General features: G+C 60.8%; 1 protein-coding gene across 5 annotated transcripts in view; it reads right to left on the reverse strand.

The window, feature by feature from the left end:
• Positions 1 to 18,782, reverse strand: part of Ccdc85c (coiled-coil domain containing 85C) — a 71,088-nt gene that overhangs the window by 7,292 nt on the left and 45,014 nt on the right. Inside the window, exons 2-4 of one of the 5 annotated variants that reach the window (XM_021732080.3) lie at positions 10,701 to 10,774; positions 6,231 to 6,266; positions 1,069 to 1,173 (exon numbers count right to left, since the gene is read on the reverse strand). In XM_021732080.3, the coding sequence (XP_021587755.1) occupies positions 1,069 to 1,173; positions 6,231 to 6,266; positions 10,701 to 10,774 (215 nt within the window). Of the gene's footprint in view, positions 1 to 1,068; positions 1,177 to 6,230; positions 6,267 to 9,287; positions 10,498 to 10,700; positions 10,775 to 18,782 lie in introns of those variants that run through there. The other 4 variants (XM_021732079.3, XM_021732081.3, XM_005333904.5 and 1 more) reach the window with 4 other exon arrangements.

Below are 18,782 nucleotides of genomic sequence, written 5' to 3' on the forward strand. Positions count from 1 at the left end.
CACAGTTTGTAGATCACCAGGCCTCATGCCTGCGGCTGCTGCTCCCTATCCAATCAGAAGGAAGGGTGGGTGGAGGGCAGAGGGGGTGAGGGTTTGAGGAAGGGACCCAGCGGGACCACTGCGAGGGGCAGGGCCTGGGTCCACAGCTGCATTCCTGGGTAGGAGGGGTGGCCTACAGGAGCCCGCCTCTGGGCATCAAGAGCCAGCGAGGCCAGGAGGGCCCAAGGTGGAGGGGAGAGGCCAGGGGTGTGACCGCTCCACACACACTGCCCAGGAGCCTCCACGCCACGCAGCAGACCTGCAGACCCCCACTCAGGGGCACCCGCACACATGTGGAGCAGGGTCCCCATGGAGCAGACAGGAAAGTGAGCTGATCAGACATCTGGTGCAGAGGGAAGGTGGGCTGGCTCCCAAGCTGTCTCTGCAGTCACACATGGTGACGGGCACTTGATCCACAGGGAGCAGCCCCAACGGGTGCCCAGACAGGTAGCCAATTCCCCTGACCTAACTCCCAGCGGTCATTTCTCCCAGAGCAGGGCAGAGCCCAGTCGGAGCCTAGAAGAGGCCCCGGGAGGACTGTCCAGAACAGAGCCACCACCCTGGGCCCCTCCACGCTCAGGTCCAAGGCTGGGCAGCAACCCCACCCTGCACTGCAGGCCAGCCAGACAGCCTCTCCCACTGCGCCCAAGGGACACAGGCTAAAGGGCTGGACTGAACAGGGACATGGCTCAGCTGCCAGCTCACGTGGCCTCTAAACACTGTCCCAACATGTCCAGCAGAGTCACCACATGTGTTTCACCTCTGGCCTCCACACTGGGCCCTTCTGAGGCTGCGCGGGTGGGAGGTTGGGCCCCTTCCTGGGAGGGTGGGGCACGAAGAAGGGCACAGCGGGCTGGCGGTCCTCCTCAGCTTTCACTGACCTGGACAGTGCTAGGCTAAAAGTGAGTGTGCATGGGGGGAGGAGGAGACGTGGGACTGACCCTGTGCCCTGGGCGGGTCACCTGTGGAACTCAGAAGGACACTAGAGACAGACCAGGAGCACTTGGGTTCTTTGGGGTGGACACTTACGTTCTGCAAGGAGTCCTGGTAGGAGGGTGGCAGGGACGCGAGCTGGGACTCGGAGTGGTAGGGAGAAAAGCCCTTCCGCAGCATGCGCAGCTCTCCAGGGCCTGTCTGCTGCCAAGAGAGGGAGAGAGGTTAGGGGTCAGCCACCAAGGGCCAGCGCCACTCGGCTGAGCAGCTCCCCGGGGACAGGGGCTCTCCCCACAGCAGAGGCCTGCTCCACACACCTCCCCAGGGCCCCACCCAGCTGTTCCTGCCCTCGAAGCCACTGCCAAATGGCCTCTGTCTGTCCCTACAACTCATGCCCACCAAGGAGTAAGAAGATGAATGACCAGCCCTCCCCACCCCAACCCTGTTCCTCCACTGCAACATCCTGCACTGGAGTCCTGCCAGTGTCACAGGCCAGTGTCCCTCACCAGGGCCTAGGGGATGGCCTCCGCACCCTGAGCCTCCCATGGCTCTGTGGCCCCCGGCCGGATGAGCCTCCTCAGGGCTCGGCCCACCTCCACCATCAGACAAAGCGCTCCCAAAAGCAGGCCCTGGGTGCTGTCCAGCTGAACCTACAAGGACCAGTGTGAGCTGGGCCTGCTGCCCTGGCACCGGAGCGGGGGGAGGAAGCCAAAGCAGACAGGCCTTGGGTGGGTCCCCTCAGAAGCCAAGGCTGAGGGTGGTGCTGTGGAAGGGGGCAGGACCAGGAGCTGAGAGCATCCACAGGTCCCAGGGATACCAGTGGGTGGGAGGCTCAGTCCAGCTGGCCTCCCTCCTGCTCCAGCCCCGCAAAGGTACCTTTCCTTCTGCGTCACCAGACCTTGGGGCAGAGTTTCTGACCCAAACACTCTTCTCTACTTCAAAGGAACTGAAAGAAAGCCTGGGCAGATAAGTGCAGCAGAAAGTCCATAAATCGGCAGGCAGCTGAGTCCCCAGGCCGCGGAGGAGAGGGGCCTGGCCAGGGCTGGGCGGGGGGCCAGCTGAGCAGCAGCCCTGTCTTGGAGTCTCCCCACTCACCAGCCCCCTCACCTGACTCACACTCTGCTCGCCTCCTGCCAACCAATGGGCCCAGCCCCCATTTCCCACAGGACCCCCTTACCCCCCCCCAATTCCCTGGATTCTGTTCTCCCACCCCATGGGATCCAGGGTCAGACCTCCCTTCTTCAGGTCTAGGGCCTTGGCAGGGTCCTGAAGGGGCTGGGGATAGGGTGACACTAGAAGGACTGCCAGGCACCTGACCCACCAGCCTGAAGCAAGGGGTGTCCAGGGGTCAGTTGATCTGTTTTCTCAAAGGCCAGGCAGCACCAGGGCTGGATGCTGTTCCCACCACCTCCTCCCATCTCCTCGGGAGGACCTGGGTGTGATCCAAGATCTCAGAGGTGCAGGAGTGAGAAGGGGTGACCTACCCTCATGAGGTAGCCCCCAAAATATGGTGGCCTCCAGAGGGCCCCACCCAGTGGGCATCACCTGCAAAGGCTTGGGCCTACCTGAATCACCCAATGGCACAGTCATGCCCCTGGCTCTGGCCCTGCCTCAATACCCAGAGATATTATAGGTCCCCAGCAAGAAGGTTCCCCAAATCTCCCACTTGACTCCGATCAAGTGGAGCCCCACTACCACCAGCACCAAGAAAAGGAGAAGGAGGAACACCCGGCCTGGGCCCAGCACTCGCCACCCGGCCATGGGTAACCATCACAGCCCCGAGGCCTTCCCCCAGCTCCACTCGATGGCAAAGCTCTGAGCCAAGTCCTCTTCTTGACCAGGACGGTGACAGAAGCGTCCCTCCTAGAAGGTGCCCTGCTTGTCTGCACGGGAACAGCCCGGTGGCAGAAGGCTGTGCGAAGTCCTTGTCCTCTGATGCTACTCTTGCTAAGGCTGACATAGACACGGAGAGGCCCCTTGTAGGGCACCCGGCCCACCCACCACGCATAGTGAAGCCCCTTGGCTACTAAGCCAGGAGGAGCAAACTCAGATCGGAGCCACAGTTCTCCCGCCAGTCTAGGGACCTGGACCCTGGGGCCGGTGGTCCTACCCACACACTCGCTGGAGAACTCTGGGCACAGGCCTCCCTTCCTCACGCTTCTCTGGCCCAGGACCAAATGGGCTCCCAAGCCGACTCAGGCAGTTACACATGGAACACACCGGGCGGGCGGGGCTGGGCTTCCTCCCTCCCCAGGCCATCTCCTTGGTGTTATCGGCCTGGATAAGCATCCATAAACACTTGCACGTCCACAGAACTTTATTAGTAAGCTGGGAAGGCAGGCAGGGGGGACACGCGCGCACTCTCATTAAGGGGCAATGTGACTAATGACCCATCAAATGAATAACCATTACTGCACTTAAATCCAAATTAAAAATGCTGCTATTGGCCATGTGGATCCCTTGGCAGCACGAAAGCCCTGGGTTTTCATGGGGGGGAGGGGTGTAAAATCGCCTTCCAGCCAGCAGGGAGTGTGTGGCCTTGCCGGGGAGCACTTCCTCTCCCAGAAAGGCCTGCCTGCCTGCCTGCCTGCCCTGGAGGTGCCTTCCAGGGATCCCTCACACCCTGAGAAAGACCCTCCCTGGCTGGGGCTGGAACAGGACTTCCAAATCCTTATAACTGCTGCTCCCAGCCCTGCAAACCTTCAGCAGGACCCCTGCCACCAAGGCGTAGGCATGCAAGGCCATCAATCCCCGGGGCAGAGCCTCAGAGACTGGCTGGGGCGAGCCTGTCACAGGAGGCTGAACAGAAGGTGGGGAGACAAACAGGCTCTAAACGTCCCTGGCCTGTCCACTGGGGCTCCCTTGTGGGGGAGTAGCTGGCCAGCAGGGGTGGGCCGTGTCCCCTGCCTGGGCTCTGCTCAGGGAGAGCTCCTCTTGTCCCCCTTTCCTACCCCAGAGGACTCTCAGCCCTTCAAGCACCCTGTCTGCATCAGCACCTACTGTGTGCCAGGCGTGGCTGGGGGCCAGGTAAGGAGGGCAGACACTGAGACAGTGCCTGGTCCCTTCCCAGCAATACCCAGCAGGCCCAGCCCCAGGCTGATTTGGGTGAGTGACCAGGGCTGGATACCCTCGTGGAGCCACCAAGTGACTGTGGACTTAGCCTCAGCCTGCAGGCCCTGGTGGTGGGGACAGTGGGCTTCTCTCGGGCTAGGTCACCTGCCGAGGTGCTCCTTCCTTAGAGGCCTATTGGGCGCCCCACAGGGCTCGGGAGGGAAGCCAGGCATGGCCAGGGTCCAGAACCACAGACAGGAGACAGCACCATAACTACATCCTCCTTAGCCCTGAACAGGTCACACCAATGACAAAGTCTGGCATGGAGAATGCTGCAGGCTCAGGAAGAGGCCACGTAGGTGCCAGCAGGCCTGTCCTCAGGCTCTCCCTATCAGGCTCCCTCCTGCCTTGGGCTGCTAGGCGCCTAGGCCCCCCCCCCTCAAGGTGTGGCAGGGGAGGCTCAGGGGCCACGGTGGCAGACACTGACACTGGCCAAGATGGTATCTAGGCCCACGTGGACATCCTGGGGTTCCTGGACTGGGGCTGCAGTCAGGAGGCTGGAAGGAGCTCAGGCCCCACTTCCTGCCAATCACACTCTTGCCCATGGGCCACCTCTGCCTGGTGTAGGGGGCCAGAGGCAAAGTGGGAAAGACCTAGGGATAAGATCAGAGCCCAGGGCCCACCTGCCCCACAGGTCCATCAGCATCCCTCCCCGCCCCAGGCCCCAGACATGAAGAGGAGGCCACTGTGGGAGTTCCCAGTGGCTGGTGAAGGGTCATTAATGGGTGGTACCAAATACACACCTGAGGCCTCAGCAACCTAAGAACATCACTGTATCCAGGACACACTGGGGGATGGCTCCCCATTGGACTGGCTGTGTCCTCCTAGAGCAGGGGCTGGGCTGCAGGACTCCGGGAGACTATGCCCCCACCTGCCACCTTGGAAGCTCAGGGGCAGCCAGGGCCACACCCTTCCCTGTGTTCCATGGGCCTGATCCAGACCAAAGCTGCTAGAATCCAGGTAGTCACCTGTCTCAGGTGGAGTCCCCCTGGAGGAGCTTGCTGAAGAATTATGGGTAAAGAACTGAACAAAGGGGTGGTCTCCAAAGAGAAATGGCCTCTGCTGACCCTGCAAGACACCCTGGCCAGAAACTGTCCAAGTTGGTCTCACTTGGACCAAGAGAGAGAGGGTCTGGGGATTGTACCCACATGTCAGTCTTCATGGCTGTGAGCGGCTGGCAGGGGGTACCTCGGCACTTCACAAGGACTCTGGCTTCTCACTGCCATGGCTGGGCAGTCCCAAGTCCAGGGCCTGGCACCTAGTCATATTGCTATAGGTCAGTAGTTCTCAACTGGAGGGGATTCTGCCCCTGGGGGCATCTGAGTGCCACAGCTGGGGTGGTGTGTACTGGCATCTAGTGAGTACAAGCCAGGGAGGCTGCTAGACACTTTGCAGTGCCAAGGACAGTCCCATCCCCACATGCCCACAGTGCTAAAGGCAGGGCTAGGTGGTGCATGACCCTGAGGGGTCACATAATGGGCAGGCGCTCTGGGTGGGCAATCTCAGGACTGGCAGAAGCGGGCAAAGACAAGGCCACTGGAGGCCTGAGGGCTGGCAGGAGAGTAGCCAGTGCCCAGAGGCCCATCTCCCTGGGGTTCAGAGCTGGGCACGGTGGGAGCCAGGTTGGCCAACCCCTCCCCAGCTGGGGTCAGAAGCAGCCCAGGGAACCTCCTGCTCAGCCACTGGCCCAGGCCCTGGGAGCTGCACAATCTACACGGACCCCCAACCCAGGAGCCCCGAGACCTCAGCAGCCTGGGCTGCTGCTACCCCACCCAGAAGCCAGGGGGACACAAGCCTGGCTGCACCACTCATTCATGCTGCCCTGGCCAGCACTCTCCAGCACGCCAGAGTGGGCAGCGCCCCCAGCCCTGGGGGGAGGAAGGGTGGCTGAGGAGGCCCTCAAGGCAGTCGCTGCAGGACTCTGCCCATTGCTTCTCTAGGCTGGGGATGAATGCCGGCTCCCACAGGGCAGATCCCAAGAAGAACCTACAGGGAGGACCAATGCACCCTGGGAGGCAGTCAGCTCCCAGGAGAGGACAGAGGGTGCTACTACAGAGGAGGGACTCAGAAGACACAGCACACAGACCAGCCCCTGCCCCCAACACCACTGCAAACCCCCCCCACACACACACACACAGTGGCTCTACCTGGGGCCTCCTTGGGCGGCCGTAGGGGCGGGGCAGCTGGAAGGAAAGAGAACGGTATCATCATGACCAATACCTCTGCCCAGCCCCTTCCTCAGCCCCTGGTAGCCCAAAGGCATGGGACCTCGGCTGAGCCACATGCTTCTCCCACACTAAGGGCTAGGGTGGAGGGTCCCCACGCCACTCCCAGGAGCTCTGTGTTTTCAGAAACTCCAGATTCAACAAGGAGTAGTTCCTGGGAACTGGGTCCCTAGGAGCACCCACCCCTTCATGGCCCCTTCCAAAGCTCAAGTACCAGCCAGGCGCGGTGGTGCACACCTGTAATCCCTGCAGACTGGGAGGCTGAGGCAGGAGGATCACTAGTTCAAAGCCATCCTCAGCTATGGTGAGGCACTAAGCAACTCAGTGAGACCCTGTCTCTAAATAAAATTCAAAATAGGGCTGGGGGTGAGGCTCAGTGGTCGAGTGCCCCTGAGTTCAATCCCTGGTACCAAAAAAAAAAAGCCCAAGTACCCAGATACCCTTCCAGGGTAAGCAGCCCTCCAGGGAGGCCTTGGGGCGGTATGCTGCCTAGAGCCACCCCAAGCCCCCAGCTCGCTCAGGCCAGTAGGGGACAAACCCCATACGGCCTCCACTCTGTCCTCAGGACACAAGTGACCTGCAAGGTCCTTCACAAGAGCTACCCAGTAACACCCACTGGATTTTCTTTCTTGCTGCCCCCTCTGCACAGCCAGGGCTGGGTCCCCCATTCCCCATCTGACCTCATACCCCAGATCCCATTTCAAACACCACATGAACCACCCAGGGCCACATGGTCTGTGACAGGTGGGGCAGCAGGCAGACCAGAGTGGCCCCTCCGGCTCCTGCAACAGACTCATTACTTGTTCTAGAGAGGCCAGGGGGACTTGGGAGGAGGTCAGGCTGCAAAATCCAAACCCCACTGGGCTGGGCACATCCGATCCGCTTGCCAGCTTCCTGGGCCTCTGCTTGCTTGCCCATACACTGAGGTCAAGCAGGGGCTGGCAAGGGTCACTGGAAGGTTCACAACACCCAGGGGAAGCCACGCTGGGTACCATAACCCTCACCACCAGCCAGCCCCAAGTCCCGGTGACTTCCCAGTTTAAGGGAAGGATGCACGCGGCAGGTGCCACTAGTGGTCATTTTATAGAGGAGAAAACTGAGGCACAGAGTTACAGCCAGTCGCCCAACATCACCCATCTGATAGGTGGCACTCATGAGATACAACAGGCCCTCTGGCTTCAGAGGCCTGGCCCTGGTCAACTGCTGCCCAGCATCTGGCTGAGGTGGATACCCCACTAGGACAGAGAGGTGGAATTTCTAGTTGCTCATCCTGCCCACTTGCTAGACTGACCATTTGCTCAGAGCCTGGGGAGAGGGGGTTCCTGGGAGGGACAGGCCAGACTCTAAGGTCTCCTAAGAAGCATTTAAAGTCTCCAGAGCCCCAGAGACTACGCTGCCCGGACAGACAGTACAGGGATGAGTTGGCCAGCCCAGGTACCAGTGGGCAGAACAGGACACTCTGAGCTGGTTAACAAGGCAGCACATCACAGAAGATGCCCATGAGGCACACTGCCATCACAGGAACGCGAAGAGGTCGGCGTCTCTGGAGGAACCCAAGGATCAGGACCCGCTCTCCTCAGGGACACAGGGAACACCAATGGGTTCAGATTGGTAGCACATTATTCCCTGTCCTGTAGCCTGTTTAAAACTCTGACAAAGGGCAAAGCACAGCAGTTCATTCTGGGATGGGCCGGGCCCAAGCCACTGGCCAAGGGAGCACAGTTAACCGGGTCCTTCAAAGTCCTAGGCTGGCCCTACACAGGGGCGCTGGGACTCCAGGGGCCCGGGGGCTGAAGATCACAAGTCAGCTGAGCAAAATCCAGCCTCAAAGTGGGGGAAATGCGATGAGCCGGGCTGCAGCTCAGTGGTGGGCACTTGCCTCGCATACAGTGGGCCCTGGGATTGACCCACCAGAACCACAGAAAAAGGAAAAGAAAAAAAATCCTAGGCCCCCGGGAGCAGGGAAAGGCAACCAGGGCAAGCCCCGCCCGGGCCACTTCTCGGGGGCCACCATCCCAGGGCTGGGAGACCAAGTCACCAGAGACAAAGGGTGCCCTAAGGCCACCCAGCAGGCCAGCCCAGGGGCTGGTGGAGCTCAGATTCCTCCAGTGCCCAACCCACCCCCTCTGCCATCTGGCCACCACCTCCACAGCACAAGTTGACTGTGTGCCCCCCAAAATGTGTGTGCTGTAGTCCTAGCTCCCAGGACGCCACGATGCAACCTATGTGGACATGGAATCTTACAGAGGTGGCCAGGTGAGAGAGGTCATTAGGATGGGTCCTAGCTCCATATGACTGGTGTCCTCCTGAGAAAGAAAAGGAAGGACACAGACTCCACGAGGAAAGGCATGGGGACGCCTGGGGAGAAGACACCCCGAGGGGAGCCACCTCAGAGGAACCAGTGCTGCCCACCCTTGATCTTGGACTTGATCTTGGACATGTTCCTGGACTTCCAGCCTCCAGAACTGTGAGGTGATCAGTTTGGGTTGTCCTGCCAGCCCAAGCCAACCCACGCTGCTTCCCCGTCCAGGCCTCAGTTTCCCCACCGGGACCTGCTGTCGACCCTAGTTCACTTTCAGCAGCCCTGCAGCACCTGACAGCACGGGGCAGAGCCGGGCACGGGGACAAGGAGGAAAGACAGGCTGGGGGCCCTTCACAGTTCCGGGCCTGGGTCACAGCCTCCTCCCCAAGCCAGTCCCCTGGCCTGCTGTGACAGCAACACAAGCGTCGTGGGCTCTTTTGTAAAACTGGCTTCTCAGAGCACATTCAGGCTTCATTTACCAGCCAGCAGGGGGATTAACCAGAGGCCCCAGCGTCAATTACAGCTGCCCCCACCCCAGGCCGGCTGGGCACAGAGAATCCACAGGCAGAGTAATAACGTGTGTGGCGTCTCAAGATGAATCATCCCAGAGGAAGCAGCTGTGTTGATGGAATTTTAAAGCCAACAGGAGAAAGAAAATACGAACTGCGATACAATAATTTAGCCTGTGAACACTCCGGCACATTTTTAATTAAAGCTATTTTGGAGTTAAGTAGAGGCCACGGGGGAGGGACAGGGCAGTGGGGGACGGGAATCCGGGGAGGCTGCTGGCCTCCTGCCCAAGCCCCAAGGCCACATCACCTGACGAAGTTTCAAAGAATAATATTCCTCGCGCCTTCTTTTCACCAGGGAAGGTTCCCTGCTTTGCTCAGGGACGGGGTTTCGGTTGGATGTCACTGACAAGATTTAAACGTCAGAACTGTCACATCTCACATGCCACAGCCCCTGAGACTGAGGACAGCCTCCCTCTCACGGCCTCAGCCTCTTTGTTCAAGATCCCCCCGCGAGGCTATCTGGCCATCTCGTGATCACCGCCACAGCCGGAGCCTCGCAGCCCGGTGGGCAGCCCTCCCTTGGTTCTTGTGCTGAGCGAGAACCAGTCTCCCCCGTGGGCCAGGACTGGGAGAGAAGCAGCCACGGGCTCCCAGGGTGCTCCATCCAGTTTGGCCGTGCGGAGAGCTGGAGACAGATGTGACCACAGAGACCCTGCAGCTCGCTCGTCCTCAAGCACCCCAGCAGGGGTGGGGACCAGGATGCACACAGAGGGTCACCACACTGTCCACAGAGGCAGACAGGACGGCCCAGGGGCCACCAGCAGGCATGAAGGGTGTGGCAGGCTTCCTGAGCCAGCCAGCCGACCCAGTGGGCCACCTGGCAATGGCACCAGGGTCAGTTCCCAGAGACACTGGGCATCTGGAGCTGGCCACTCACGGGCCAGCAGGTATGGCAGGGCCGGGGAGGCTGAAGTTAGGCCAGGCATGAGCACAAGCAGAAAGGTGGCTAGAGGGCCAGGCAGCTGGACCCAGACACAGGAGGGTGGACCAAGTCTCCCATCACCAGCCCACACCCACCCCACCTGCAGCAGGGAAGACACCTGTGTCCTCCAAGTTCACAGAAGGACCTGCAAGGTCAGACACCAGACACCACACCTGCTCCCTCACCTGCCCTGACCAAGGCTCCACCCGTGTCCCCACACACCTGCTCTGCCTCCACTGTCTGTGGGTGTGGGGCCAGGCCCTGGGGGAGAAGGGTGGACCCCATCCCAGAGAGGGACACCAGCAGGCGGGACATGGCGAGGCAGGAGGAAGGCCCGTCTGACAGAGGGGCAGCGTGGCCTGTTCTCCCCCCACCCTGCAGTCCAGGGCCTGTGGAACCCACCCAGCACAGTGGGAGGGGCAACCCTGGAAGGGACCCAGGTGGCGGCAGATCCCTGAAGGGGGCTTCCCAGCAGCGGCCCAGGCAGCAGCGGGTAGGTGGGGGTCACAGGCTGCTGGGGGAGCCCAAGGAAGGTGGGAGGGGGTGGCCTGGGGCAGGGCCTCGGGGAGTGGTCACCACCCCTACAGCCCGCCTACCTGTGGCAGGAGCTTGTCACCCTCCAACAGCTTCACCTTGGTCTCCAGCTGCCGGATGTAGGTGGACGAGGCATCTGTGGGGACGGAGGAAGCAGACAGCATGTTAGCCACCAGCAGACTCTCTCCCTCAGCCGCCACCTGGTCTCCCTGACCTGCCCCCTGGTACCCTTCAGGGTGTGCCTGGCTCTCTGACCGGACTCCCTTGCCCACCTGTCCTGGGGTGACTCGGGGAAGCACCACCTCTCCTACACAGCTCCCATCACTAGGTCAGTCAGGAGCCAGGTGCTGGACACCCTGCCAGACCCTTGAGGGACACTCCCCAGTCATGCAGCCCAGTTTCTGAACTAGGCCAGGAGAGGCCAAGAGACCCCCAGTGCGGACGGCTGCAGGAGGGAAATCTGCCTCCCCTCCTCCACTCCCCGCCCCCCACCCCCCCCACCCCGCACCACTGACCCTTGACCTCAGGAGGCACCAGGGAGACCCTCTGACCAAAGGCAGCTGTGGAATCTTGCCTCAGGGGACTCGGGGCTGGGAACAGACCCCACAGGTTCCTGCACTCCAGGTGGACAGAGGGAGTTGGATGTCACAGGAACATAAAGCGTCTGTGCAGCCCCAGCATGAGGCCCACGGACCCCAGAGCCTGAGGGGTCTTCATGTGTAATATGAGTGCTGTACCCTGTCCCCAGAGCCCACCAGCTCTAACAAGGGGCTGGTGTGGAGCCCCCTGGTCACTGGCGAGGATGGAAGTCCCTGGGAGGGCTCCCCAGGAAGGCCTGGGCAGCTTCCTGGGTGGTGGTTTGGTCATGACCCCACAAGGTCCTGCCTGGTAAGGTCCTCCAGGAGCCCATGCCCTTGGCCCACACCAACGCTCACTCCCTGTGCCTTTGATCTGCCTGCTGTGGGTCACTTTGTTCCCCAAGCACAGCTGGAGGGCCATGGGGAGCCCCTGCCCCCTCAGCCAAGGTCCACAGGGCCCAGGAGAGCATCTGGTCCTGCCTGAGCAGCATCAGGCCCCCAGGCCCAGCCCCACACACTGTGGCTAGGCCCTCTGTCCCCCTCCACGCCCAGCGGTCACTGCTCAGGAATGCACAGGCTCCTGGAGAGGAGGGGCCCCACCGCCCACCCTGGGGGATGATAAGGCAGCTCTAATGAGGATCTGTGGCTCCAGCCTCTCCCACCTGCACCAGAGCCCCAGGAGGCAGCCTCTCCAGTCAGGCCCGCCCGGGTGGTCTGGCGGGTGGTCTGGCGGGTGGTCTGGCAGGGATCCTGGCTAGCCCGGTGGCCACCACTATAAAACAGCCTCAGTTGACTTACTGGTCAGTCAGTGCTGAGAGCAGCCTCACACTCCCCCAACTGGCACGAGGGCAGAAGGCTGGGGCCCAGGGGCAAGTGGGGGGAGGCGGGCACACCTGGGCTCCCAGACCTCCCTCCCAGGCCCTGGCAACTGGGGCTCCCAGAACGCCAGCTGGGCACAGTAGGCCAGGTAACTCCAAAGACCACACAGACAAGCCTCAAATGACCACCTGTGGTCCCGTCTGGGGAGGGATTAAGGAAGGGGACAGTCACCGCCCCATGTCACATGCAGCAGCCCTGCACCCAGAGCTTCCTTAGACCCTCACAAGGGTCAAGCACCCACTGTCCGCATTTTCTAGATGAGGAGGCCACAAGGAATAAAGTATCCCTGCTCGCAAGGGGATGCACTCTCTGCCCCTCCCAGCACCCAGGCCCACCCACAGGTCAGAGCTGAGAGTCCCCAGCTGGGGGGAGCAGCTGGAGGACCCTGGAGGAGCGGCCATTTCTGGGCAACCCCCGTCAAGCACTCTGCGGAAGCAAGCCCTGGGGCGCAGCCACAAAACCCCTACCCACCCCGTAGGTCAGGGCTCCCAGGCACAGCACTGAACAGAGGAGAGATCCAGCCACCTGCATGTGACCACCGGCCCTTGTCTGGTGCACGGCCCTTTACAACCACAGGACCATCCAGAAGGTGGGCGTGCTCCTCCCGTCTCCCTCTGTGGACCTCGGTGGAGTGAGCAAGGAGCTCCCAGGGTTTCCCTTCTGGGCCAGACCACATTTGGAGTCATGGATTGGGACTGAGTCCCATCCAGCCTCGGCACTTCTGTTGGGTGGCGCTGCCCCTGTCTGAACCAACAGGGTCTGAGACCAACCTCCTCAGCCAGCAGTAAGGAGGACAGAGCAGGGACAGGCTGGCCCTAAGAGAAGGGACACAGGCTGCCCACAAGTCACCCAACCATGCCCCACCACCCATGGCCAGCACTGAGCCTTAGGACCCACAGGCACGACCCAGCAGGTCACCTGTTGTCACTACCAGGCCCACATGAACATGGACCAGAGCCCAGCCCCAGAAAGCCCTAGAGGCTGCACAGAACAAAATAAAAACCAGACCACAGGGGTTTGTTGGGCTTTTCCTTTTTAATTTCAAAAGAACAACACAATAGTCTTAAAAATACTTCTGACCATCCACTAATTCCAATGGAATCTATCACAAAGAATTAATTCTAATTATCAAGACTGCTGACAGATCTATAGTGGCCAAAACTGGAAATAGCGATTAGTCCAATAATAGCTGAGCGCACCCTCTCCCCATCACGTGCTGAGGGTTAGGAGGAGTTTCTCTCCGGAACAATGTGGGAACAACTTAAAATGCCAGTGGAGAGAACCGAGCTCAAAATCATCTGCATAATAGCTGCTGCATTTAAAAATATCTATGTACTGGGGGACCAGACACGGTGGCCACGCCTGTCATTCAGCGACTCAGGAGGCTGAGGCAGGAGGATCACAAGTTCAAGACCAGCCTGGGCAACTAAGAAGACCCTGTCTCAAAATAAGAGGCCTGGGGGCAGGGAGGCAGGCAGCTCAGGGGAAAACACCCCCCGGTTCAGCCCCAGGCACTGCAAGAAACAAATCCACACACGGATACAGATTCAGGAAAGAAGTGCATCAATCACTACCAGGAGTGTTGCTGAGATGAGGAACAGTGCTTTTAAAGTTACCTTTAAAATAATTTTGTGTCAATTTTCAAATAATCTACAGCAGGAAGAAATCTTTCTTTTATAAACTAAGAGAATGGGTTGCATCAGGCACCTCCCCATTTCAGGGTCCTCACTGGGCTCACAGAGGTGCAGCTGATCAGGGGTGGAGGACTCCAGCCTGACCCTGGCCCCACCGGCTCCCAGGGGACCTTCCCAGCAGCCCTGACAACGTGTGACATCACCAGGCACCTCCCAGCTCCTTGGAGCTGGCGTGTAATTAGATTAATGCCAGGGCTTGCAGTCACGAGGACTGGAGCCACGGGGAGGGAAGCAGCATCTCCCAGAGTGGCCACTTCTAGGCAAAATGAGAAGGTGACCACAGGAGGGACCCTGGGCTGAGCTGGCTGAGCTGGCGTCCCCTTAGAAACCCCCCTGACCCCTCCTGGGGTCACTAGGACCAATCCTGGGGGTTCCATCCAGATCCAGCTCTCAGCTCACCAGCTTCCTGGGACTGGAATACAGCCCTGCCTGGCCCTCCTGGGGTGCCCCCTCCCCTGGGTGGACAAGCAGGGGACGGGGGCACGGACCTGCAGGGTCTGCCACAGACTCTGTTCTAGTTCTGTGCAGGGACCGGCCAGTGACCATGAGGCCACCCTGCCTTCCAGGAAACTGTAGGCAGAGGGTCTCTTCCTCCTGGCCTGGCTTCCTTCCTGGTACCATGATGTCACCCCCAGCCTCCTCTCCAGGCTTTGCTGTGTCCAGGTGACAGGAATTAAGGGCCAGGAGCCACATCTGACCACCTCCATAAACCCCGCACCCCGATCAGCTGCACATTAGTGGGTTCACAGGAAAAAGCCAGAAACAGGAACACCTCCCTGCCTTGCAGGATGTCCCCAGGCGGCCTCCTGGCTCTAGAGGCCATAAGCCCCCATGGCCAGCAGCAGTGGCTGCAACGAGCTCTTCGAGAGCAGTGGGAACAGCACACCCCGCACTAGGAGGCTGTGGGGAGGCCAGGAGCCGCAGGGGCCGCACACAGGAGGCTGAGATCTGACTGCAGCGTGTCACGCGGTGACCTCAGTGACCTCCCAAGGGCTGAGAGCCTCTGAGGCGGCCCAGGAAATAAGGAAGCCATGGGTCATCTGGGAGGTGACCACAGGGATCCCAGGTAGGGGGTGGAGACTGGAGGCAGGGAAGGGAGGAAGCCAGCAGGAGGGGCACTGGCCTGCGGTGCTGGGGGCTCAGCACCAGCCTGTCCGCCCAGGGGCTCACGGGCCGGCACAGTCCACCTGGACCCACCTGAACCCTGGACACGAAAGCTCCGGGGCAGGCTTCGGGGACAGGTGAGGTGGAGGTGAGCTCAGATGGTGACTGCCTCAGGGCGTTGGGGACATGCCAGCAGAGTTGCCCTCCTCCAGGAGGAAGCAAAGTTGGACTCCACCAGGCCCCTCCCTGGGTCCCCACAGCTCAGCCTCCCTCCCAGCCACACCTCTCTGAGCAAGGTCCTAGTTATGGCTTCCTTTGTCACTTTCTGGAAGGTCTGGGGACCACTGGCTTTGTGGCAGATCATTAGCAGGAGGCCCAGCCACACCAGCCTCGGGCCTCCTCGGCGGGGGCTCTGCACTAGACACGGGCAGCTCGGCTGATTACACTCTCCTCCTTCCACTTCATTAAGGGGGTCAGCGGCAGCCCCGGGCTGGTGGCTCCGTGGGGGGAAGGCCTCATTAAAGAACACACCAACTCGTCCTTGTCACTCGCAGGCCCCTCCCTCCCTGGGCTGCAGGGCTAGGACAAGTGGCTCCTGAGGGTCCCTCCCCTGCTCCCTCCTCCCACCCAGGACCTACCTGGGCGGGCCTGGCCTGCTGCAGGTGAGCATGAGGGCCAGAGGGCAGCAGGCCTGCCGGGGCAGACCCCCACACAGAGCAGGAAACCCAGCAGGGCAGCCCCGGGAACTCCCCTGCTCTGTCACCATGGAGCCACCTCAGTCTCTACCTGGGCCTCCTGCTTCCTTCCCAAAAGGTGACGGCACTGTCCCCAGTGTGCATGGCTCCCACAGGCAACCTGAGAGCTTGCCCACCACAGGGAGGTCCCGTCACCCCCATTCAAGGCACAGAACAAGGTCACTCGGGCCAGGCCAGGCCAGCAAGAATGGGCACCAGACTTCCATCCAGGGCTGTTGGGGCCACCAGCTGCAGGGGGCTCCATATACCAGGGACTTGGAACAAGACACAGTTACTCCAGCAACAGCCACCAGTGACCACACCTGCTACCAGAACGGCCATGCGTCTCGCACACGGCAGCATTTCTCGTGGTGAGGCAAGGGAGCAGACCCCCGGTTACAGGCAAGGAAACAGGCTCAGGGAGGCAAAGGGGGGCCACAGGCCCCGAAGTGTTGGACTGGGTCTCCCTGCAGGCTCCAGAGGCAGCTGCCTGAGCCTTTCACCCACCCCCCAGCGCCCCTGACCAGGGCTCCACACGGCAGCAGAGGCCACGCTGGCCATCCTTCCTGCAGTGGCCCGTCCTGCTTGGAAGCAGCTGGTCCTTGGATGAGTTCCATCCCTGCCGCCACGGCCCGCCTGGCAGGTTCAACAGGTCTCGGAGCTGGGGTACCTCAGGTCCAGGAGCCCTTCCAGCCCCCCCAATCCAGCAAAGCCAGGTCCCCTGGCGCAGGTCCACGGCAAGTCTCAGGGCTGATGAGGCCAAGAGGGGTAGTGGTGCCTCCTGGGGGACTGCCTAGTCCCGGGACCAGGGCATTCCTAACGATCACCAAAGGACCCAATTCTCACAGAGCATGAATCCTCAGATCTGGGGCCCAAAAGGAGAGCTACAAAATCTCACAGCTATTCAGGACACCAGCGAGCTCCCCGTCACGAGGAGGGAGCAAGCTGACAGCGGGCGCTTGGCCTCTGCTCGGGCCCCTCTGCTGGCAGAAGCCTCTGAGAGGCTGCAGGCTCCCGGTCGGGCTATGAGGAAGCTGCTTCCTCACCTCGTGCCAGGTGGCCCGCCCCGCCTCCCCGGATCCTGCAGGGCCAAGCCCTATGGGTGGCAGCACCTGGTCTTCCGGAGGAGATGAGGGACACTCAGCAGTCGTGATCTGCCCAAGGTCCACTGTGTCCTCGAGGTACGTGGGGACTTGGGGCTCTCCCAGGGGGCCCAGATACCTGCAGGAGCGGGGGGGCGGCCCAGCCCACTCTGGGAGGGCCCCCAGCCTGACGAGGAGCTACAGGGAAAGTCCACACTGCTGCAGAGCACGTGACCAGGCACCGCCCAGGCCGAGGAAACCAGGGATCCTTCCTGAAGGAGGCAGGCCCCGGGCTGAGCACTGAAGAGCGAGCAAGACCAATCAGCAGACGCGGGACAGGGGAGACCAAGGCTGGTCTGCACCCGGCACAGCCTGAGCAAAGTCAAGGAGGTGGGCACAGTCCAGGAGCACCTGTGCCGGTGCCCACTGGCCTCAGGGCCAAGCCAGTCCAGCTGCCTCCTGGCAGATGCGGCAGCCCCAGCAGGCACAGGCTGAATGGGACATGGACGCTGTTTATAGATGAGGCAAGAGGGCTGGGGGGCACATCAGGAGTGTCAGGTTGCTGTAGGGATGCCCCTGAGCAGCACAGCACTGAGCTATGCAGACTGGGCCCCCTCGCCGAGTTGCCCACAGCCCACCAGTGGGGGTGCCCCATGGTCTGCCACCTCTGCAACCTCAGTGCCCTGTGCCTGGGAAGGGCTCTCACATCCACGCAAGGCACTGAGAAAGGAACCCTCTTTCCAGTCACATAAACGGGCTTTAATGAGTATCTACTATGTATTCGGAGACCCATCACCCCTGCGAACCATGCCGAGTTACTGAGTACTTCCTGTAACTGCTAGCCCTGTTTCCTTCATTGAGAAGACACCTAAGATTCAGAGAGGTTAAGCAGCAAGGCCTAGGTCACACAGTGAAAATACTGCAGGGAAAGGGTGGATCTATGGATCTATCCAAAGCAAAAACTCCACTCCACCTTGCTGATCCCCCACCAGCCGTGGGAGTCTGAGGCTCTTGGAATGTTAACCATGGTCACTGAGGCTGCTCCTTCTGAACTCTGATCCTATCAAGAAGGAAGAACAACTTCCACCCATTCTCCCCATGAAGAAACCAAGGCCTGGAGGGGCAGAAATTACCCAGGCTCAAAGCTCCTGGAAGCAAGATGAGGTCTGAAGTGTGTGTGTCCCCAAGCCTGGGGCTCTTCTGGGCCACCCACTGAGGCAGAGGGAAGGGGCTTCGGAGGCCACCTCCTTCCCCTCCCTCTCCTCCCCTCCCATCCCTCCTCTCCCAAAGCTGTATGTTCCTCAAGGTACCTGGGGACTTCGGGCCTTCCTGCAGGGCCCAAGCTCCAGGCCCTCCACTCTGGACAGCACTCACCTCGTCCATCTCTCCTCCAGGACCCCCCTGGAGGCACTGGGCAAGCCCCAAGCTTAAGGCGAGCACAGATCTGGAGTGAGGAAGGCTTCTGGGGCTGGCCGGGTCACCCACAGCCCACGGGCTGGCCCTTCCCAGAGATGTGCAGACACAGAACTGCCAGGCCAGGGCCCCCTCTCCATCCCGCCTCCCGCAGCCCCACAGGAATTAGAAATTGAACTTGCAAGGGGAAGCCCTTCCAGCACCTGCAGAGCAAGAAACAGGAATCAGCAAAGAGAACACGTGACCAACCCTACTCATGGGTCTTTGCAGTGCTGCTCAGCCTTTCCTAATGACACGCCTGTCCCCTGGTTGCCATCCGTCCCCTTGGTGCTGAACACTGCTCCACTCCAGGCTGGGGACTCCTACACATCAGCCTGCCTCTCCTTGGCTTTGGGGACCCCCGTGTTTAATTTCAGGAAAAGCCACGGGGCAGCCAGGAGCTTGCACTGTGATCCACAGTGAGAGGCCAAAGAGGGAGCCACGCTCCAGCTGGGTGCACCACAGCCGGCTGGGCCTGCCCGGGAGCCTTCGGTGGTCTCAGACCAACACGCAGACGCGTCTCCATCAACTGCTTGGGGAGCCTCAGGAGCCAAACTGAAACTGTGTAACTGTCTCAAACTGGAGGACAAGGGGAGAAGAAGAAACCCTTCCCTGTGCCTG

Source organism: Ictidomys tridecemlineatus, chromosome 5, assembly GCF_052094955.1.
Source record: "Ictidomys tridecemlineatus isolate mIctTri1 chromosome 5, mIctTri1.hap1, whole genome shotgun sequence".
In the NCBI taxonomy this organism is placed as follows: Eukaryota; Metazoa; Chordata; class Mammalia; order Rodentia; family Sciuridae; genus Ictidomys; species Ictidomys tridecemlineatus.